This window comes from Esox lucius, chromosome 17, assembly GCF_011004845.1.
Source record: "Esox lucius isolate fEsoLuc1 chromosome 17, fEsoLuc1.pri, whole genome shotgun sequence".
In the NCBI taxonomy this organism is placed as follows: domain Eukaryota; kingdom Metazoa; phylum Chordata; class Actinopteri; order Esociformes; family Esocidae; genus Esox; species Esox lucius.
In genome coordinates, this window is record NC_047585.1 from 33,442,481 (window position 1) to 33,466,389 (window position 23,909).

The window sequence follows — 23,909 nt, forward strand, 5'->3', positions numbered from 1 at the left end:
AACATTTTAATGTTGTACATTTTTATATTTTGTATGAAGATGATATGAGCATAAGATAATCATCAGCTTAGGTTTTATAGGAACCTTTTGCGATACTGGTTTGTGGTAAGTAAATGATAGGAATTTACAATACTGTTCAAAAGTTTGGAGACGCTTAGTAATGTCCTTGTCTTCCATGAAAACATAGATGAAATTAGTTGGAATAGGAAATCGGGCAAAAGGAACAGGGAATAAAGCCATTGATTAGAAGGTTAGAAATAATTAATTTTAATTGAAATAATAATTGTCTTTCCAACTTTGCTTTCTTCAAAGAATCCTCCCAAAAATTGGATTGGCTTGATGGGCAATTCTTATCACATGGTCAAGCTGCTCCCACAACAGCTCAATAGTGTTGTGATCCAGTGACTGTGCTGGACACTCCATTATAGACAGAATACCAGCTGACTGCTTCTTCCCTAAATAGTTATTAGATATTTTGGAGCTGTGCTTTTGGTCATTGTCCTGTTGTAGGATGAAATTGCCTCCAGTCAAGCCCCGTCCACAGGGTATGGCATTGCATTGCAAAATGAATGAAAACTGAACTGATTTGTTTCCCCTTATTGGATTCAAACTAGCAACATTTCGTTCCCTGGACTGATACTCCTTACAGCAATTTGAGCTACAGTAGCTCGTCTGTTGGATCGTACCACACGGGCCAGCCTTTGCTCCTCACGTGCAATCAATGAGCCTTGGTCACCCATGACCCTGTCGCCAGTTCACAGATTTTCCTTCCTTGGACCACTTTTGATAGGTACTGACCACTGCAGAACCGGGAACACCCCAGAAGGGCTGGAGTTTTGGAGATGCTCTGACACAGTCGTCTAGCCATCACAATTTGGCCCTTGTCAAAGTCGCTCAGATCCTGATGCTTGCCCATTTTCCCTGCTTCTAACGCATCAACTTTGAGGACAGAATGTCCACTTGCTGCCTAATATATCCCACCCACTGACAGGTGCCATGATAAAGAGATTATTAGTGTTATTCACTTCTCCTTGTCAGTGGTCATAATGTTATGGCTGTTCGATGTATTTAAAAAAAGATTGCTGCAAATTCCAACCAATAAATACAGTATAGATATTTACATTTGAAGGTGAAGTTCAACCTTTGCTGACAGATTCAGCAGAGTCATTACATTATGAAAATGCTACAGTATATAAAAATGTGTTTAGACGTGTTCTTTAATGATCAAAAACAATCCAAACCATCTCATATTGCAATACAATCTAATTCTGGATAATGTTTATGCACTTTATTTGAAATGAAAATTCACTGCTAAATTAATTCACTTAAACAATTGTGAAATTTGTAAATCTATAAAAAAAATACAACAAGGCCCAGGGCCAATGATTTCTTAAACTGGAAATTATCTGTAGCAGAAACATGAGATCATCTGGCTTTTGATGTTGATACAATTAGTGATATCAGAGCAAGATAAGGTGTTTGTATCACACAGTGAATTTCAATGGCACATTAAAAAGAAAGACAATTTCTGGATATGCTTCGCTGATTTATTTTTGCATTATGAGAACATTTCACAAACAATCATATTGTATGACCTCTTGATACTGTTTCTCATCTGGACTGCATCTCTCACTCTTCAGCTGTACTCACCTTGAAAATAATGTGTTTTCATAACGTCAAATGAAACATTAGCATCATTGCATGCATTATCTACAGTATACATTCTCAAAATTGACTACTTTGAACTATGTATAAAACATTTAGTGAGACAGATGGTTTGAAGAAAAAAAAAATAATACTGTTTTTTTTAAATCAGCTAAATTTTCTTAAATTGATTGATACCTTGCTGCCAATTTCACGGCTCTTGGCTCTCAGCTTGTTGACCTGGGACTCAGCGATGTCAGCACGCTCCTGAGCTTCCTCCAGCTCATGCTGCACCTTCCTGTACCTGGACAGGTGAGTGTTGGACTGCTCCTCCTGTTAGAATTGATAACAGAAAATTCAACAATGAGACTTTGGGGAATATACATAAGCCTTCAAATGTCTTATGAATCATTTACGTACACAAATGTTTCCTGAACACCTTTTAAATAACAAGGAAATCATTATACAGTGGATATAAAAATTATACACAACCCTGTTAAAATGCCAGGTTTTTGTGATGTAAAAGATGAGACAAAGATAAATCATGTCAGAAAATCATGTCTTTTTCCACTTTTAATGTGACCTCTAATGTGAACAATTCAATTGAAGAACAAATTTAAATCTTCAAGGGGGGAAAATGAAGAATAAATACCTTACAATAAACTGGTTGCATAAGTGTGCACACCCTCTTATAACTGGGGATGTGGCAGTGTTCAGAATTAACCAATCACATTCAAACTCATGTTAAATAGAAGTCATTAAACACCTGCCATCATTTAAAGTGACTGATTAATCACAAATCAAGTTCAACTGTTCTAGTAGGATTTTCCTGACATTTTCTTAGTTGCATCTCAGAGCAAAAGCTAATAGACTCCTACCTAAAAAGACTGAGTGCTGTAATAAAATCAGGTTATTGTGAGTTTTTAATTTAAAATGTTTCCCCCTCAAAGATTGCAGTTTGTTTTTCAATTAAATTGTTCACGTTATAGGTCACATTAAAAGTACTGACATTTTAGACTTTTTATATCCACTGTATGAGCCACACAAGGCAAGCAGACTACAAAATTCTATATTTTATTGTTTTCTTTTTACTTTAAGTTCTTCTTAAACACTTATAAATGCTGTTAAAAAATGTACATTTTATTTGCAGGTAAATTAAAATCCTCTGTTACAGTGTTATTACATAACAAAAAACATGTAACTAAATCCCAAAGACCAAGTTACTAATTTTATTAAATCTTTGTAAAAGTTGTAAAAGTGACTTGTAAAAGTGTATTTTAATCACTTCTAATTCAAAATATGACATGAGTGTATTATACTCACAGCTTCCTCAGATGTTCTCTTGTAAGTCTTCATTTTCAGCTGAAGCTTGTCCACCAGATCCTGGAGCCTGTTTACATTTTTCTTGTCCTCTTCAGTCTATTAAATATACAGCATATTAAAATGACCAGTCAAACTCACAACTACTTTACACAGTATCTTAAAATACATTTTTAATAATCAATCATCGTTGTACCTGGTAAGTAAGCTCCTTAATTTTCCTCTCATATTTGCGAACACATTTAATTACTTCTGCTGAACGTCTCTGTTCAGAGTCAACTTCACCCTCCAGTTCACGGACCTTGAATTAAATAAATAAATTACCACCATTTTATTACAGTGTATTTCCTGTCACCAGGAGTCATTGGTAGTTAAGTTCATAGTTTTCATTAAAGTTATATAGTTTACCCTAGCCTCCAGTTTCTGGAGTTGTTTCTTTCCACCCTTCATGGCCAGATTCTCAGCCTCATCCAGACGATGCTGCAGGTCCTTGACTGTGACCTCCAGGTTCTTCTTCATCCTCTCCAGGTGAGAACTGGTGTCCTGTTCCTTCTTCAGCTCCTCTGCCATCATGGCAGCCTGGAGTAAAATATGGTCATTGATTATATGTTGAACACTTCAGCAGTAGTTCAGGATAGGGTTAAGAAATAAGAAATGTGACAGATGGACAGTGTTTGTCAATGTACTGGTGTAACTATTTTTGGTGTCATTATAAATAATAAATGATCTAAACACAGTACAGTAGAGACATAAAACATCATGTTAAACTCACATCGGTGATGGCCTTCTTGGCCTTCTCCTCTGCATTCCGTGCCTCCTGAACAGCGTCCTCTATTTCACCTTGGACTTGACTAAGGTCAACCTCTAGCTTCTTCTTGGTGTTGATGAGACTGGTATTCTAAATTAATTGAGGGCATTAATCACATGCTAAAACCTGATTTCACCGCACCTCATTTGTAACTGAGGAAGTTGATATGTGTACCTGTGAGTGCAGCAGTCCCGCACGCTCACTGGCATCAATCAGCTCCTGCTCGGCCACTTTGCGGCCTCTCTCGGTCTGCTCCAGGGCAACCCTCAGTTCTTCAATCTCAGCCATCATCAGGTTGTTTCGACGCTCCACCATGGCCACCTGCTCCTTCATGTCATCTCCAAAGCGAAGAGCGTCGTCAAGTTGCAGTTGAGCATCCTAAGGTTTTGAGGAAAAAGTATTTGAACAACATCTAAATGAAAATAAAAATGTATTTGGGGTCTACAAAAATAGGGCATAGAGTACCTTGAGCGCCCCCTGGACATTCCTAAGTTGTTTCTGGGCTTCAACAGCCTGGCGGTTGGCATGGCTCAGCTGAATCTCCATCTCATTGAGGTCTCCCTCCATCTTCTTCTTAACTCTCATTGCATCATTCCTGCTCCTGATCTCAGAGTCCAGAGTGGCCTGCATGGAGTCAATCACCCTCTGGCTGTTTCGCTTGATCTGTTCCATCTCCTCATCCTTCTCTTTAAGTTTCCTGTCTACTTCCCCTTTAATCTGGTTGAGCTCCAGCTGTATACGAAGCAACTTGGATTCCTCATGTTCCAGTGTGCCCTAAAGAATAAAATTGAACAATGACCAAACCATTAAATAGTATAGTGGTCTAGGTATAACGTATATCACCAGGGCCAATTCCTGCACATGAAAATTCCTTCACATGTGGTGTATACCTCTGCTTCCTCTAGTGCAGCCTGGATTTCAGCCTTCTCATTCTCCACTGTCTTCTTTGCCTTATCCAGTTCATGGATGCTCTTGCCAGACTCACTGACCATTTCAGTCAGGTCTGAGATCTCCTCTAGTAAAATGGAACACAGAGACAAATGAACATGCATGAAATGTGTATCCATGCATACATGAACATAGACATTGCACTGAAAATGTTAATCTATTCATACGTTGCAGGTTCTTGTTCTCTCTTTTCAGTGTCTCCAGGTGGTCCAAACATTCCTCATAGGAATTCTTCATCTTGAACAGCTCAGTGCTGAGACAGCGAGCCTCTTTCAGAGACCCTTCAAGCTCAGCCTGGCTCTCCTCATACTTCTGCTTCCACTCTGCCAGAACCTTGGTGCGCAGACAAGGAAATTAATATACAAGAAGGAATGTGTAGGCTTCCCTGTATTTTATTAATATCTGTCAAAAATGTACCTTGTCAAAGTTCCTCTGTTTCTTGTCAAGCTGGGTGGCTAAAGCATTAGCTCTTTCAACATCAATCATGAGGTCCTCCACTTCACCCAGCAGTCTCTGCTTGGTCTTCTCCAGAGAGGCGCACTTGGAGTTTGTTGCTTCAACAGCCTCCTGTGCATCTTGAAGACGCTGAGTCAGCTTTTTCCTGTAAAAATGAATAAATAATAATGAAGAATATGAACTATTGAAAGCAATTTTTAGAGTATGAAGATAAAGCGATATAATGTGTTTTGAATTACTTGGCCTCCTCTAGCTCCTCAGTGCGCTGAATGGCATCAGTCTCATATTTGGTTCTCCATTGAGCCACCTCGCCGTTGGCTTTAGACAATGCACGCTGCAACTCAGCCTTGGCCTCCTGCTCCTCTTCAAACTGCTCCCGAAGCAGGTCGCAGTCATGGCGGGCTGATTGAACAGAATGGGCCAAGGCATTCTTGGCCTAATGGTTAGGAGTGTGGAAAAAAAAAAATCAGTTAAAATATTAGCTCATATGTGAAATACAAAAAGAAGTGGACCTAGAAGATGGCAGAAGACCTTCACTTCCTCTTCAATCTGCCTCTTGAGTTCTTCAATCTGTTGTGTGTAAGCCAGCTTGGCCCTGGTTAGCTGGGAAACCATAGATTCCTTCTCTTCCATCTGATGCCCAAGTTCACCTAATTGAGACAAATTTGCAAGTCAGGTCTTTGCTATAAGGGAAAACAAATATACCTGACTTAACGTCTGCTTTTAACTTACCATTTTCAGTCAAAAGCCTAGCTCTCTGAACATTAATGTCATTAAGTTGGCGGACATGCTCATCATTCTTTGTTTTCAATTCACTCAGTTGATCTTCAAGGGTTCGGCACATTTTCTCCAGATTACCCTATCAATAATATTGCAAATATTATTCAACCATTTTTCAATTGCTTTGATATATATTATGTACTATATTTGAGCAACCACAACTCCTACCTTTGACTTGGCAATAGCTTCCATGTTGCCGGAGAGGTCATCAATTTCCATTTTGTATTCACTCTTTTCCTTCTCAAGCTTCTGCTTGACACGCTGGAGGTTGTCAATCTGTTCTCCCAGTTCAGCTACAGTGTCGGCCTGCTTCTTACGGAGAGCAGCAGCCGTGACCTCATGCTGCAGGGTGGACTCTTCAAGATCACGACGCAGCTTCTGGAACTCAGCCTCACGCTTTTTGCTCATCTCAATCTGAACTGATGTTGCTCCTCCAGCTTCCTCAAGTCTCTCACTGATCTCCTCAAGTTCCCTGGAGAGATCAGACCTCTGCTTCTCCACCTTGGCCCGAGCAGCACGTTCAGCCTCGATCTCTTCCTCTAGCTCCTCAATACGTGCCTGAAATACATGGTAATAAATGATAAGTTAAGCTGTATTTTGTTAATGCATACTTGTATTTACACATATCAATAAAAAGAATTACCTGGAGTTCTTTGATTTTCTTCTGAAGTTGGGCCCCAAGTGACTGCTCATCCTCAATCTTACTGAGAAGTTGGCTTATCTCAAAGTCTTTCCTTTTTTAGAAAAAACATTTACATTAAATATATGTTAGGAAAGCTCTTCTGAGAGATTTTTCAACTGTTTTTTATTTTTATTTTATACATACTTCTTGATTTTTTCATCTGACTGCTGCTTGTCATTTTCCAGGTCCATCAAGGATTCCAGGGCCAGCTTCAAATCTCCTTCAAGCTTCCTCTTGGCTCTCTCAAGGTCCATTCGAATTTTCTTTTCTTGCTCCAGGGAACCCTCCAACTAGTCCACACCAAAACAGTTTCATAATAAGTAAATTGTTAAAAAATATTTATTGGATAAGAACATTAAGCTGTTATATGTTATGCTTTAGGTTGATACAAATCTTACATCATCAACTTGTTGTTCAAGCTTGGATTTGGCTTTGGACAGAGAGTTGACTTTGTCTTCTTCTGCCTGGAGATCATCAAGAACCTGCTGATGGGCCTCTTGGAGGGCTTTCTTCTCCTTGGTCAACTTGACAATTGTTTCATCTTGGGAAGACATCTCCTCTGTCAGGTTTTTTACCTAAATTTAATTATTCAGCATTAAATAATATTAATTTGCATTTTACATTTAAACTCAATAGACACTCTAGTAAATTATAAATGTTAAACCTTATTTTCAGTGGCATGTTTCTCCTTCTCCACTTTAGCCAATGTAAGCTCCAAGTCATCAATATCTTTCTTCAGCTCAGAGCACTCGTCCTCCAGTTTCCTCTTCTTGGCAGTCAGCTCTGCATTGATCTCCTCCTCATCCTCCAGCCTCTCAGATATCTCTTTGAGTTTGGCTTCCATCTGGATCTTACTCTTGATGAGAGACTCACATCGTTCTTCAGCATCAGAGAGAGTTTCCATTTCCTACAACAGATACATGACAAATACAACAACATTTGTAACTTGTATTTAATAAAATTCTAGAAAGAATAATTGAATGTTGCAACCATTATCCTAACTCACAGAAGATATTTGTAGCTGTAAGTCATTTTTTTCTTGCAGCAAAGAAACCATTTTCTCCTCAAGCCCTTTTATCTTGACCATGGCTTTTGCCAGATCCTCCTTCATTTTCTCAAAGTTCTCCTTCATTTGTGCCATCTCCTTCTCAGTTTCAGCACTCTTCAGAAGAGGCTTGATCTTGAAGTACAGCTTCATCCATGGCCAGTGTTTCACATTCATAAATGAGCGGATGTTGTATTGGACGGAATAAATTGCTTCTCTGTTATAGTAACAAAAAGAAAAAATGAAATAGTTTTGGAGGGAAACTTTTGCTTCATTAGCACAATGTACTCAATAAGATAGTGTACATACCGTCTCTCCATCATTTTGACAAACTCTTTCCTCATCAGGAAACCCCTACACAGAGCCTGAGTCATGGTAACCAGGATAGCCAGTTTGTCATCTCGCATCTCCTCCAAAGTACCCAAGAGACCAGCTTTGAAGAACACCTGCAATATAATAATTTAGATCTTGATCGCATTTATACAAAATAAAGTTAGTTAGCTACGTTGGGAAAAGACCATTGATCTACCTTGGTGTGCCCAAACTTGTACTGACTCTTGTCCACATCTATTGAAGCCAGGAGCTTTTCTGAAGCCTTTTTGTTGTCAATAAATTGTCCCTCCGGGATGACACTTGCATTCAATACTTTGTATCTAGCATGATCATTTAAGAGAGAAATAAAAAAAAAAGAATGCAATATATTAACATTTGATGTGATTATGGCTATAAAATGAGCACTTACTGATGTTAATTACCTTTGCTTGAAGTCACCGTAGAGGATTCTGCTAGGGAAGCCCTTCCTGCAGATCCTGATACCTTCCAATACACCATTACACCTCAACTGGTGGATGACCAGGAAGTTCTCCATTAGACCTATTGTACAAGAAAGTGACATTTTCTGTTATGTTTCTCAAGGTTACCAGTACACTATATAACCAATACACTATATTTTCGTAAAACAGTTATTTAAAATGAGCCCAGACCTGGTGTCTTTGATTCATTGGGAATCAGACAGCGGACAAAGTGAGGATGAGTACTCCTTAAGTTGGTCATCAGCTTGCCCAAATTCTCCTGTGGGATTTTAAAATGAGTTGGGAATTAGGTATTTAATAAACAAATTTGTGTTTAACGATTAGATTTTAAGCCATTTTTAGTAAGATAAAATTCCCATGGATAAAATATAATTTTTATATTCTTCCAAATGTATGGGTATCATATACAGAAATAGCTATCTATAAGACCCCACCCCACAGTTTACAATCTATAGACAATACACTAAATTACATAATAACACGTTGTAATTAAAAGTGCAGATACCCTGAACAGAGCCGATACAGTCTGGAAGGAACCTCCCTTCTTCTTTTTGCCACCGCCTGCTTTTGCAGCATCTGTTTACAAATGTATTAGGATAGTAAATGTCTCCTCTTCATATTATTATCTTACATAATGTCAAACCCTACACACTAACATTGACACACATGTACATTTTAAACACTATAAAGAATTTTAAAGAACAAGTGATACAAACTTAAAATTTGTCCTGTTTACTGTATTGTTATTTAACACAAATGATCCCTTCTACCTAACTGATGTACATCAGCTATGTAGCAAAGGGTAAAGATGGTCTTCTGTGGTATTCCAGTAAATATATGTACCGTCTGCTTGTGAAGCTGCTGCTCCTACATACAGCAGAGCCAACAGTTTGACTGAGGACTTCTGGTAGAGCTGCACAACAGAGTCGTTCAGGGGGTCCTTGTTTTTGTCCAGCCAGCCTGTGACATTGTAGTCCACAGTACCAGCATAATGTACCAGAGCAAAGTGGGCCTCAGCCTTGCCTTTTCCGGGTTTTGGCTTTTCAAAGGCTTTGGTTTTTCCAAGATGCTGGTCATACAGTTTGCTTTTGAAGGTAGTGTCTGAAGCCTTGGGGAACATGCACTCTTCTTCAAGGATGGAGAAGATGCCCATTGGCTGTTGGTGAAAAGATTATGTGAAGTATTCAGTTAATAAGCAGACATGCCCATTACTGTACTGTCTGCATTTTTAAGATTTTACCCGAAAATAACATTATGTTTAAAATATAGAGCTTTGATGAATAGAAATATATGTAACTGTGCCTTTGAGCCAGGTACTGTACACTAATTGCTCCACTAAGTCACTCTGAAAAAGTACATATACAATTGGATTTCATTTGAATGACCTTTCTCACCTACCTTTTCAATAAGCTCAATGCAGGCAGCCAAGTCCATTCCAAAGTCAATGAACTCCCATTCAATACCCTCTTTCTTGTACTCTTCTTGCTCCAGTACAAACATGTGGTGGTTGAAGAACTGTTGCAGTTTCTCATTGGTGAAGTTGATACACAGCTGCTCTAAGCTGTTGTACTAATTTTCAAATGAAGAAACATAAAAAGTTAAGTTAGCTCACAATTGCATGATTCATACATTCATCATTAGATTTTACAGTCTTTCTGCCTACTCTTGGTTATATTTATTTTACAAAACAATCAGGTGAACAGAAGTAGAACATGCTGGATTTAGAATATACAAATACTCACATCAAAGATCTCAAATCCAGCAATGTCCAAAACACCAATGAAGAACTGTCTGGCCTGCTTTGTGTCCAACATCTCATTGATACGCACAACCATCCACAAGAACATTTTCTCGTAGACTGATTTACAGATGGCCATAGTTGAATTGGTCACCTATAGAAAATGAGATGTTAATAACTCTGTGTGTAATGGCATACTGAAACTGAAAATATTTTAAAAGAATATACCTGTGGCACGGTCTGTCCCTTGGTCACCATCTCATTCCCGACCTTCACTCTGGGGTAGCACAGAGCTTTGAGCAAGTCAGCAGAGTTCAGGCCCATGAGATAGGAGATTTTATCTGCCTCTGGTTGGAAGAGAAAATGGATCCGGATAAGAACTTCTGTCATAATGACGCAGCAGCACTGTGAAGCAGTTTCTTAGGCAGTTGCACCATTTGGGGACTCCAGTGAGAACAATTTAAATCTGATAGTTACCCTCAGTGCCATCAGGCTCTGCCTGCTCCTCGCGCTGCTTCTGCTTGAACTTCATCGCCCCGTGATGCATCACAGCACCTGTGAGCTTGTAGATGCTAATCTTCTCCTCAGAAGTGAAGCCCAAAATGTCAATAGCCGTCTGCCGGGAATGGAAGCATTGTTTGATTAGTGTTTTCTTCTAATGAATTTTTGGGGGGTTATTTTTTTAGGTAAGTAAAAAAATGACAGATATTGTTAATGTTCTCTTAAAATATTAAATGAAATGTATTTTGAACTAGAACATATTATCATGCTTTATTCATGTTTTACTACCATGCTGGACCTTTATACCAGGCAGTGTTAGAGGAAGGCTTTACAAATAAAGAAAAATTCCACACAACCAAGCCAAAGACTATTCTAAGTGCAAAAACTGCAGGGCTTCTGCCGTGAGACGTCGTAGCAAGACTGTTTTTTTTCCCCGTCTTTAAAATGCATTTGATTTATTTATCTCTTTCTGTTCCTTACGTCAGTGGCAATGAACTCCTCTGTATCATCAATACTCTTGACAGCGATTTCACCCTGACTGATCATGGGGTAGTCATATGGGTTGGTGGTGATCAGAAGGGCCTCTGGAATACAATAAGAAACACTTATTGTATGTATACTATTACTGTATGTATAATATACATACTGTTTGCCCCTATGCATTGTATTTATTGTGTCTGTATTTGTCTTTTACCCAGCAGTTCTGGCTTGTGTCCAGTCATTAGCTGATAGAAAATGTGGTAGCTTCTCTCGGCCGACAGTTGAAATGTCACTCTGGACTTCTCCAGCAGATCTGTGGAGCAGATGAGCCGGAGTCTGTTACACGTGTCACCATCAAAATGTGGGTGAAAATACTGTGTAGACTAATCGGGAGGCACTTACATGTTTCAATGTCAGCTGAGGCCAATTTTCCAGTTGTTCCAAAATGGATTCGGATGAACTTACCCTGTAATTAAATAATAACCAGTCTTTTTCCCTTCGGTGCACTTATATGTATTCATCTTTGTACATTGAATCTAGATTTCACTTACAAAGCGGGAGGAGTTGTCATTTCTCACAGTCTTGGCATTACCATAAGCCTCCAGTAAGGGGTTGGCTGCAATGATTTGATCCTCCAGTGACCCCTGTGGATGTCATCACAAGTGTTAGTCCGTGGATGATGCATACACACATACTGTCTTCACCTAACACTAGATCCGGAAGACTCCAGTCATTTTTCCAACCTTTATTTTGCCGGAATCCGCTGGGGTTGCTGCTGGTTCTTTCTTGCCACCAGACACTGCGATTGTCGCAAAGTACTGGATGACCCGCTTGGTGTTGACAGTCTTTCCTGCACCGGATTCTCCGCTGGGGGCAGACAGATTAGTTTTACTGACTTAATTCAATCATTTCAGATGTAGTAATGAATATACTAAACTGTAATAGTACCAAACATGCATCCATATCTATACCTTTGTATTTTTAGCCACAACTGAATCCCAATATATTCATTGACATTGACTTACGTGATCAGAATTGACTGGTTCTCACGGTCTGAAAGTGATAACATGAGGACAAATCAGTTAAAAACATATTATACATTTCTGTAAAGTAATTGTGGCAACATAGGTAGTAATGTACCAGTGAGCATGAACTGATAGGCATTATCAGAGATGGAGAAGATGTGGGGTGGGGCCTCAATCCTCTTTTTGCCTCTGTAAGCATTGACAACCACGGTGTCGTACACTGGAAGCCATTTGTATGGGTTCACTGTGACACAGAACAGCCCAGAGTAGGTCTGTAACGGAGGAGTATCATGTTAAAATGCTCTACGTTCATTCATTTATCTGCGTTCATTCATTATCGGTCACTTTAAACTCACATAGATCATCCATGCTGCGTAGCGCTCTTTGAGGTTATACAGCACAGTGGCTTCGCTGAGGTGGGTCATCATGGCCATGTCCTCAATCTTATCATACTTTGGAGGGTTCATGGGGTGGATATCGTCCTCTTTCACAGTGAGGACCTGTGACAGGAATAACATTTTGTTAATGGGTTATTTGTCTGACAATTAAGTCAAGGGTTTTAACTCGCATAACAGTTTTAACAGTGAAGACAACACTTGTCATAGAGAAATGCTTACTTTCCCACACAGAGTTTTGACAGTGGCTTTGCCACCCTCTTTACTCTGGAGAACCCCTTTGAGGTACATCTCTTTGGGCTCAGCCACAAAGTAAGCTGTTTTGGCGTCAAAGGGAGCTGTTTGTGCTTCAAGTCTCTCCTTTTCTGGCTTTCGAAGGAAGATGGCCGCCGGGCCAAATGCCTCCATCTCTGCGTCAGTGCTCATGACTGCCCTTTGTCAAGGAAAGAGAGATGTATTTCCTTTAAAATGACAAATACCCATTCTTATCATTGTCTTTTACATACATCACCAGTGAAAAGTTTGTGTACTGGTACTGTATATTTGATCTATGAGAATCTGAATATATTTTTTTCTACCCTGGTTATGAAGTCATATGTTATTATTAACAAGAAATAAATAAGAAAATCTCTATGATATATATTGAACCCTGATCATCTGATTCAAAATCCCCATCATGCTTTTCAGCTGAGATAAACAGTGACGCTATCCAATGTTCCTTTCATTTTCAGAAGACAAACTATTTCCCAAAATGTACTCAGTGTCAAAAAAAAATCTGTAATTGTATCAACATGATCCAGTAAAGTATCTTCACATTTCTTTAAATCTTTTCCTTATACTAAACAATATTGTACATGCCAGACAGATAAAACCAATTTACTTTTTTTATGCCCAGGTTCGTGGGATGCTGCTATGATCCGGTTGGTACTGTACTTGAAAAATAAGAAATGTAAGTAAGATAAACACAGGTCAGACGCACAACTTTAATTAATATTAAATAATAACAATTGATTGCAGTAGTGTGTTTTTAACCAACAAAAAATTTACCTGTATGCCTTGGCCAGTGGTAAGTGATTGTCAGAGCCGTGGTACTCACCTTTACTAGGAGGCCCTCAGTCTAAGTGGGACCCTAAGATGGCTTCTTTTATAGAGAGATTGGTGTTCACACAGCAGAAGCCCTCCCTTCAGGGACATCTACTTTGTCTTTATTTGGTCATGCAGGCGTGTGCCCCTTCTTACTTCAGCATCCCTACTTGTGTCACTGTTCATAAAAAACTAAAATTGTGCTAACAGCATTGTTTACAACCTTGGAATATTCAAGAATGATGTTGTTGTTCAAAACAAAACAATGAATTAAAGGAGAAAAAAAAGAAGCATTTTTCCTAATGGCACACATGTACATTCATTCAGTTGCATCATTATAGTAATTATTGTGAATGTGCTAAGCGGATGTCATTGGGTTTTCACTGAGTGCATAGATTGGGGGGACAATACACAAACATACCTGCTATGGGTTGCGTGCTACCAATTGAAATGTTAAACTGGAAATAGGCTTAAATGTCATATATTGTCAAAACATTTCAAATTGGAACATAATGTAATTTTGTTTTAAATGTACTAATGTGTGATAGTATTCAATAGTAATATAAAAATGATTTTAAAATGTTAGTGCTTAACATCACAAGGGTTATAATGGATATTAAAATGCCTGTCACTCAGGGTGTTTTGTCTCTCACCAAATAATGAATGGTGCCAAGATTGATGGTGACACAAGTCAAGTGCTCTAACAGCTACAGTCAAGTTTTTTAAATAGATTATTTGACCTTCTGTAAAAGATGATATTGTAACGATATTTTTTATTTTTTGTGCAAGCAGTTCCTTGAACTAAAGATGAAATCAAATGTCTATAAGTAGTCATTTTCAATGGATATAAATGGAATCCCCTCTCTTGAGTATTTGAACAGGAGATCAACTGATGCTAATTTAAGACAGGATCCATTATGCTGTCATACTTTAAGATATTTCTAAATGGGGAAACAGTGTCTTAAGTATTCTTCAGTGGTCCCACATGTGATAAAGTTGCAATACAAATGTGATACACAATATCTTTGGCTTCACGGCAGGTACTTATTAGGACTTAAAACAGATATAGCCTCTCGCTCATTCATGCAGACTATTGATATTGTTGACAAATGCATTGAGCCAAACATTCAAGTATCAGATTCCTTTCAACCTTCCAGCATCCTGCTGTAAAGAAAACTACTCCCACACTCTGATAGCTATGTTGCCACTTCAGTGTCACTAGAATAAATTGTTTGTCCCTCACAATGAAATCTGGGTGTTTACTATGGATCTCTTGATCCATCAGTCTGTGGATCTCTTCATCCATCAGTCAATGGATGTCTTCGTGTGTCCCTCAGATGTGTACGGGAAAACACTCCACTTGGACATCACTTGAGCTACGTGTCCAGTGTTACTCTGATAGTCAAGCTAGGTGATCAGTTCTATAGACAAACTAAAGACTAGCTTTATAGTGTTACTCAAATAATCAAACAGTTTCCAGTGTTACTCTGACAGTCATGCTGGATGCCAAATGTTACACTAATTAACAGTCAGGCTAGATGTCCAATTTTACTCAAACAACCAGGCTAGGTGTCCAATGTTACTCTAACAGTCAGGCTAGATGTCCAATTTTACTCAAACAGCCAGGCTAGATGTCCAATTTTACTCAAACAGCCAGGCTAGGTGTCCAATTTTACTCAAACAGCCAGTCTAGGTGTCCAGTGTTGTTCTAACAGTCAGGCTAGGTGTTCAATTTTACTCAAACAGCCAGGCTAGTTGACCAATGTTACTTTAACAACCAGGCTAGGTGTCCAATTTTACTCAAACAGCCAGGCTAGTTGTCCAATGTTACTCTAACAGTCAGGCTAGGTGTCCAATTTTACTCAAACAACCAGGCTAGGTGTCCAATGTTACTCTAACAGTCAGGCTAGATGTCCAATTTTACTCAAACAGCCAGGCTAGATGTCCAATTTTACTCAAACAGCCAGGCTAGATGTCCAATTTTACTCAAACAGCCAGGCTAGGTGTCCAATTTTACTCAAACAGCCAGTCTAGGTGTCCAGTGTTGTTCTAACAGTCAGGCTAGGTGTTCAATTTTACTCAAACAGCCAGGCTAGTTGTCCAATGTTACTCTAACAGTCAGGCTAGGTGTCAAATTTTACTCAAACAGCCAGGCTAGTTGTCCAATGTTACTCTAACAGTCAGGCTAGGTGTCCAATGTTACTCTAACAGTCAGGCTAGATGTCCAATTTTACTCAAACAGCCAGGCTAGATGTCCAATTTTACTCAAACAGCCAGGCTAGATGTCCAATTTTACTCAAACAGCCAGGCTAGGTGTCCAATTTTACTCAAACAGCCAGTCTAGGTGTCCAGTGTTATTCTAACAGTCAGGCTAGGTGTTCAATTTTACTCAAACAACCAGGCTAGTTGTCCAATTTTACTCAAACAGCCAGCCTAGGTGTCCAATGTTACTCTAACATTCAGGCTAGATGTCCAATTTTACTCAAACAGTCAGGCTAGGTATCCAGTGTTACTCTAACTGTGAGGTTAGGGGCCCTATCTCATTCTGACAATCAGGCTAGGTGTCCAGAAATGCTCGGACAGTCAGGCTATTACTAAATTGTCACTTTATCATTCACTTTCTGAGTTAAGCAAAAATGCGTAAGAGGCTGTGCTGTATCAGTGCGTTTCGCTGTCACATACAGTAACGGCTTAACAACACGGCTCAGAATCAGGCTCTTAAACATATTGGCTTTTATTTGATAATGTTGTCAGAAATGTAATAATTGATTGTAAAATAACCAACTATTGGAAAGCAAATCGTGCTTTCACCATTCAACATCTACAGTACAGCATGGAGCCTTGTGCTTCTAATGTGCCAGCATGTATCCTTTGTCTTTAAATACACCTCCAATCAATTGGGAGTGCTGGCTGGCATTCCTTTACAACACAAGGGAGAGCACAATCGCATCTGTTGCACTGACACTTGTGTAACCTGTCATCACAAAGCAGCCTTAGTCCACAGCTGCTACCACCCAGGGTGTGTGTGTGTCTAGGTACGTGTTGGTGTGTGTGGTTTGTGTGTGTGTGTGTGTTATGGGGGTGGGCTGACCTGGACAGATTTCCTGGGTTGCTGATAGAGAAGGTATAGTGCAGACTGCAAGGTTTGATAGTTTATGCAGTTTGCCGATGTTTACAGATGAATGCTTGCATGCAGGGAAAGTGTTTTGGCACCGAAGCCCTTAGCACTCTGTGCATTAGCTTAATTAATCAGAACAGGACCATTTTATTCAACCGTTTTGTCATCATGACATACAGGAATTTCCCTATCACATGGAGTTCATCATGGGTTATGTAGAGTTTCTAGGGCTTAAAGTTTGTGAAAACTGGTTAAAGAGCAACGGTCAATGAATCATACTGGATTTTAGTTCATCTTGGGTCATGGTCAAGCAAAATGTCAATGCAAGTCAAGGAAGCCATGTCAGCTGTATCAGGCTGAAAAATTGGAAGAAAATCAGTGAGAAACACATCCAACTAACTTTAGAATGAACACAATCCACCGTGTGAAGCTCTAGTGAGGTCAGCGAACCCAAACGGCCTGATAGGCAGACCCATGAACAGAGAGACCCCCCCGGGGGTGTTGGTGAGCCTGTGCCATTTCCCTCCACATTCTACAAGTGCCCTTTTTGGTGATTTCACTGGCCACCGTTCCATCAACATGCGTCACCTGCTCAGTCCATGTGACGTGGTTTGGTCAAACCATCAGGCACACGTGGCCCATTGTCTGTTCCTCTTGCGGCATGAATCTGGAGGAGTATTTTTCCAGATTCAGCACATAAGCCTCAAAAGGTCTGTGCACAGGGCGCCCCATTTTTTTTTTGCTTGAGCTTTTGCCTGCTGTTTGGCCAAGGAAGACTTCTTCAGTGGATAACCGAAGAATGCTCGCTATAACCGAAGACCGATCTGGAACACTCTCCAGGAGGTAGGTGTGGAGGTACAGATCAGCAGAATACTTACACTAGTGGTGTTCTAGATGCAACACATGGTGCAAAACAGTAGTTAGCCAAGTTATAGTTTGCTAAAAGTTAACTAAATTAGCCTGCTGTGTTAAAAAAAAAAGGCATTGTGGATATATAAGCCAAATATGAAAATGGACCAGAGTGTAGGCATGAGGAAAGTGTGGAGAAAAAAAATGAAGCTCCCCAAAATCCCCAGCGTACCACCTTGTCCGTCAAACATGATGGAGAGGAAGTTATGGATTCAGCATAGAGCAAGACGATCACCCCAAATTGCCATAGCAACTACTGTAGGGATAAGACTGACAGCAAAAAGCTCTTAAAACAAACAACAACTGAAGATGACTGCAGCACACCCTTGCCAGAAAATAACAGACACAATACCCAGCATCGAGTAGGCATCCCGAAGATGCATCACCCAATTAATCACAATTGTTTATAAAGCCCTTTTAACATCGGCAGTTGTCACAAAGTGCTTACACAGATACCTGGCCTAAAAACCTAATAAGAAAAAAGAGAGGCTGGCATTCCTCAACTAGCATTGCAGGGGATGCTGTTGGGTGGGGTAGGTGTGGGAGGGTGGGTGGATGGGGTTGGTTTTGGAGGGTGGGTGGATGGGGTTGGTGTGGGAGGGTGGGTGGATGGGGTTGGTGTGGGAGGGTAGGTGGATGGGGTTGGTGTGGGAGGGTGGGTGGATGGATGGGGTTGGTGTGGGTGGATGGGTGGGAGGGAGGGAGGGAGGGTGGGTGGGGGATGAACTCGTTACACACAGCCAGCCAGTGAATAGGTACATTTGGAGTTACACATTAATGCTGTTTGTTGCTTTGCTAAGATAAGGAGAACATTTATTTTGTGGAAGACTGGCAGCATCAGGGTATAGTTCACAGTGAGTAGCATAATATCCAGTCAGACCTGCATGTCTGCAATAGCCCTGTCTAAATATACAGTGTAGCATGTAGATATTGTCAGGAGAGATATAAAGACATGATAGACTGCTATATTTAAGATGGAAAAACATCGGCACAATGAGGTCTGGTAGTTGACCAGATATCATTGTGAGGGATAACTAGCGGCATTGGACTTTTCTTTAATGAAATGGTATATGACACTTGCAGATAGTCAAGGCAGTATAAAGTACCAGAAGTTATTACATAGAACGACATAATTTCAATAAAAATGTGTTACTGGATATCTTATGCTCAGCTCTAAAATGTAAATTTGGACTCTTTAGAAACAGACGATTGATGACCTCTTCTCCCAGAAATACATTAGTGATTTTTTTTTTTGCAGTTGTTTTTGATGCTTTGGATACAGCAGAAAATAAAATACCAGTGTATCTACAGCAGGACCACACCTGTACATTTGCGAATCTGTACCTTTGTGAATGAGGTTGATTTATTGAAATCTATGTTTATCAGGTCATTCAATGTTCGCATTACCTCAGCTTCTTTTTACGTTTTAGATTTTTTTCACTCTGTATAAAGTATAACCAATGATGAAAAGACTGTAGCCAGAAGCCACTGCCCTATGCCAATTACATGCATATTATACATGATATATGATGATAGGATCTCATAAATGTCAACTGTATGCTATTGAAGGGTTATCTATGATCTGCTAATACATCAGTTTAGTGTAACTAAATGTATTAATGAAATAGGCCAGGCAAGAAATAAACATATTTGGATTCATTTGTTATTTTTTATGTTAATACAGTCCACTTATTTTCCAAGGATCTGAGTTTCATTATAATAAAGTGTATTTTTTTAAAGTTTATGTTGAACATGGAATATCAAATAAATCGGTTTCTAATATTCTATATTATTTCCATTTTGTTTAATATCTTCTAACATTATCTATCCACTATATCCTTCCACAAGGAATGGTCCCAACACAACTGTAGCATTCAATTTGTTCAATTTGCAACTTGCCTGGTTGTCTGTTAATTTGAGAGGCTATGTGCATTCCCACAATAGGATACACTTGAAACATACCAGTTGGACAATTTTATATATTTCTATCATGATACTGAAGATTCATTTATTTCAATAACCGAAAAGTTCGAACTGAACAAGAGAGACAGTAAGCCAGCTGGATTTAGTTAATTTGTACCTATTATTTGCACTTGTCCATAAACAATATGCTAACACATGATTTAAATAATATGAGAAAATATAAGTAAAGCGGTCTGTGTCATCCTGATGCATGGCTGCTACCTTGGAGATGTAAACAAACATCAGAGAGGCAGACAGCAACAGACTGAGGATGCCACCGAGAACAATCTATTATCTACATGTGAAGGGTGTGTTTTAGTAGAATCCAGTCGGGTTGTATGTCAACTGTAAAGAACCCGTAATGTGTATGTCATTCAATCCCTATGTGTGGGAGCGCAGCCTCTGATATATCAGATATGGTCTCCAGAGTAGCCTATAAATAGCATGTTTGAATCCAATGGTCAGGGTCAGAGGACATTAAGAGAAATGGGTGAGACATATCCAAAAAAAATATGGTTCTAAACAATAGTCTACATACTACAAATGGCAGTGCAGACTTCTGCTTTGTTTTATATAGTTTTAGTACAATTTCTGATTAAATATAAGAATACGTGTGGAACTTTTACTAATAGTACAATAGCATTCATGATAGTGGTTTGCAAGTCAGGACAGTTGCTCAAAATATGGCATTTAGGAATGAAGCAGAATTTTATTGTCATCCAATACACAAAGCCGCCAACAATGACTTAATTGTTCTGAATTATGACTGATCTTAGGATAGACTGATTATCTTCCTCTAATAGTCATAGCCCCTCCCAACAAATAACTTATAAAAGCTTAAGGGAGTGTTCAAGTCTTATGCCTACATATAGAAAACTCCAAAATAATTTCAACACATAAACAACAGGTAAAATGATGTAACCATGTTTAGTACTCTGCAAATCCTTAGGCTAAAGTCTGCAAGCCATTGATGTTAAAAGCCACTGGGTATCATTGTCCTGCAGCATGATGAAGTGCTGTCCTAGGGGTTGTGTCGGGGCAGAGCAATGACACAGGGCCAGGCACTGGGTATGGGGGAGTTTTATTAATACATTTCCTGAAAATGTGAAACTGGAAACAGAGGAAGAACACAGACAGGCCACTGTTCACTCCAAGGCTTCCCTCCCAAGAGTTCCTGCCCCTCCCTTTGTAGCCACAGCCGGGACTGTTGGGCCAGGCCCTTCCAGCTGCTTCCAAAATGTTCTTGGTGCTTCTGGTGGATTCTCTGGCTGCACTCTCCCAGTTCCTTAAGCTGCGCTGGCAGGGCTTTCTGACCGGACAGGGCCTGAACACTGATGGAGCAGGCGTGCCACAGGGTTTAGAGGTACGCCGTTGAATCAGAGTGGCCAAGATGTCTCCCTGCTCTCTGGAATTCCTCCTACTGTTGCCCTCAAAAGTTACACCATCAATGTTGTAAAGACAGCTAGTTCCAGTGGCAGCCATACATGCCTAAAACATAACACCCCCTGATGTATTTCACAGATCCAGGTTAGCTGCCAGTTCCTTTCTTCTCCACACTATTCTCTTGCTCCTGCACTCCTAAAGCCTTCTCCTCCTCTGAATGCCTTTCATGTTCTAGAATGGCAATTGTTGCAACGAATGTCAAAGTCACCTTAACCATGACGCTTTCATCTCGTTGCGCTCCTTTAAATATAAACTGAACAAGCCGCTATCTGATCAGTGCACCAGAAGAGCATCAAATCTATCTGTGTGTCTTGTTGAACGTAGTGTCAATTCATTATTGTTTTATCTTCCTGGTGCGGTATACAGTTGTACTGTAACATTAGGAACCAGTAGACTCAGGGTAAACACCAGAGTTTATAGAAGGATTTATGAAGTAGTCAAGGTGTCAGGTAATTGCTTGCAACTGTTCCTCCAAGTCCTTGACCACCCTAACTGAAGTTTTTGGAATGCTACAATATCAAAAATATTGTTCGGCAAACAAATTATTTTAATTGGAAATGTTTTGATGAGTATGCTTGGGCTGGGTCCCGAGATACTCTATGTAAATATGTTTTACTGGTTTTATTATTTTAATATAGATGTTGTGTTCACTTGTGTAGGAGCTCTACTATAAAACAAGCTCCTGATATTTGTTTGGTCACACAGAGAATCTCTATGAGGTACACACTGTGAGTTGATTTTCATTTACCAATCAAATACCTTTTAAACATTTGTTTTAATGAAAGAGCTCATGATAAATATTTGCTCTACAGTTGAACCACTGATTACCATTTATTTTTAGATTTTCATCTGTAATTCCTGGTTTTACATTTTTTTCTGTATTCTTTTTTCGAATTCCCTTGTACCAAGGCTTACAGAAATGTTTTCATTTCATTATGGGGTCGCCGTCAGGATTAATGTGTCAAGTCTTTTCCGGCTGATATCATGGCAGGGTTTTTGAGTAGTCAGTGGTCTGAAAATGCTGTGCTAGAACCTGGAAACACTGTTCAGCAGACCAAGGTTCAGGGATTCAATGGCCATGTTCAAGAGCATCAAAACCACTGTATCGTAAAAACAACATGTTGTCATTATGTGTAGCTCAGTGAGTCCAAACGTACACGTGATACATGGCACCAAAGTAACATGAGTTCCACTCTCTTCATCTCCTACTCATATTCTACTTCTCACATTCCTACTTCTCACACCTCTGATTCAGATGTTCATTGTCACCCCTATCCCCCCTCGTTCCACATCGGCAGCCATTTGTTTTGAACCACCTTTTTATCAACCTTTTGGATTCTGTTTTGCTGACTGAACAACATCATTACAAAATTAGCATGTTTGAGAGCCTGCATGGCACGGACATCCACCTCCTCATTACCCTGTAATCTCACAAGGGCTAGGACTCGCAGGAACATCACAAATACCCCCATCTGTCTTTCATTTGAATCAGGTGTGTGAGTGCTAGGGCACAAACAAAAACATTCACCCCTTTGGGTCCTGAGGAGCAGGACTGGGAAACAATGCCAGCTCTGTCATTGGCTGAGTAAGCAACCACGTGCGTATAACAGGAACTAATTTAGGGTCAGTGTGACTTTCTAATCATCCCTATCTTTTTTCTACCATTATTTATAAATTAAAGCTGAGACCCATGCCTCTTTCACAGTTGAACCTTGGAATAAACAGAGAGAGGAGCCGGGATTCGGGCATAGTCAGTCCTCTTCTTGTTATTCCGAAGGCAAGATTGTTCATAAAACATTCAGCTGGCTAAATGTCAGTTTCAGTGGCTGCTTAGCTGAATAGTAGTGGTGGCTAAATTTATGACAGAATATTATTAATGATGATATTGCCTTGCTAGCAATATACAGGATTTGAATCCTCTCAGCCATTGTGTAATAAAACAGTTCAATTAGCCTTTGCAATGTGGTCATCAGTAACTGTGATGGTAGATAGTGGATGTAAATAACATCGGGAGCAGGTGGCTAACACAATTTTGAGCCAGATGATTAACCCAGCTACCTACGATTATAAATTGACAAAGACAGTTGCCTAGTTCATTTTCAGACATTATTCATTTGATCGATTAATGGCTTGCTAGATCTTATCCCCTGACCATGCGATTTAGAAGAATACCTGACAAAAATGTAGCTCAAAGACAGGTCGTCGAATGTGTAGCGTGGATCATGATTTCACGTGAAACACAAATCAGAGAAATGCATGTCACAAAACAAATATGTCTCAAAACTCTGAATAGAATATATTAAATTGTTACTTTGGTGTTGCTATTGTTACTATTTTGGTGGCCATACAGTCCTGGACTCCTGTAACGTATATTCTCTGATTCTTCAGTTTCATCATGTCTCCCCTAAGTGTCAGCTCAAAAGATCCATAGTATTTTACACAGTCAAGTATCTATCTACTCCCAGGTTGTGTAACTCTAGCATTCCAGACTACTTCTAGTCTTTAAGTTAGGCGTGAGTGAACCTTCCAGATGTGCTCTTTTAGAGCTTAGCCTCTTAAGTTGTTCAGCTGCCCTGCAAAGCATCCAATTCCCCAAAGTGGTCCATTAACATTGTGCTGCAACAGTAATCTGACGAAATCCTACGATCTCATAGCAAACAATCGCTGTAACGTCCAAGTGTTGGGTCTTCAGGCCCCGTGCCCAGAGGTTGCTGCTGGGAGAGTAGTAAGGATATGCGCAGCCTGTTCTGAATTATAACA

The 23,909-nt window shown here is 39.7% G+C and overlaps 1 protein-coding gene across 4 annotated transcripts; it reads right to left on the reverse strand.

Annotated features, from left to right (window-relative positions):
• Positions 1 to 1,525: 1,525 nt before the first annotated feature.
• LOC105016874 (myosin heavy chain, fast skeletal muscle) lies at positions 1,526 to 13,748 on the reverse strand. 4 transcript variants are annotated; one of them, XM_029113952.2, is made up of 41 exons: positions 13,682 to 13,748; positions 13,515 to 13,566; positions 12,857 to 13,067; positions 12,596 to 12,739; positions 12,355 to 12,511; positions 12,240 to 12,267; positions 11,958 to 12,081; positions 11,766 to 11,858; positions 11,617 to 11,680; positions 11,429 to 11,527; positions 11,215 to 11,318; positions 10,711 to 10,849; positions 10,462 to 10,580; positions 10,238 to 10,387; positions 9,894 to 10,064; positions 9,339 to 9,651; positions 9,001 to 9,071; positions 8,667 to 8,754; positions 8,439 to 8,556; positions 8,213 to 8,336; positions 7,993 to 8,129; positions 7,645 to 7,900; positions 7,303 to 7,545; positions 7,037 to 7,213; positions 6,783 to 6,928; positions 6,600 to 6,690; positions 6,125 to 6,514; positions 5,909 to 6,035; positions 5,708 to 5,826; positions 5,416 to 5,612; positions 5,138 to 5,321; positions 4,888 to 5,053; positions 4,663 to 4,787; positions 4,238 to 4,546; positions 3,947 to 4,150; positions 3,737 to 3,862; positions 3,373 to 3,543; positions 3,161 to 3,265; positions 2,968 to 3,063; positions 1,843 to 1,977; positions 1,526 to 1,650 (listed from the first exon to the last, which is right to left on the reverse strand). In XM_029113952.2, exons 3-41 carry the CDS (start codon positions 13,058 to 13,060, stop codon positions 1,630 to 1,632), a joined length of 5,835 nt encoding a protein of 1,944 aa, XP_028969785.2. In that variant the 5' UTR covers positions 13,061 to 13,067; positions 13,515 to 13,566; positions 13,682 to 13,748; the 3' UTR covers positions 1,526 to 1,629. The 4 variants fall into 4 exon arrangements, with proteins under 4 accessions (XP_028969785.2, XP_028969787.2, XP_028969784.2 ...); XM_029113954.2 differs by having other exon boundaries at positions 13,515 to 13,561; positions 13,731 to 13,744; XM_029113951.2 differs by having other exon boundaries at positions 13,515 to 13,561; positions 13,682 to 13,744.
• Positions 13,749 to 23,909: the final 10,161 nt, after the last annotated feature.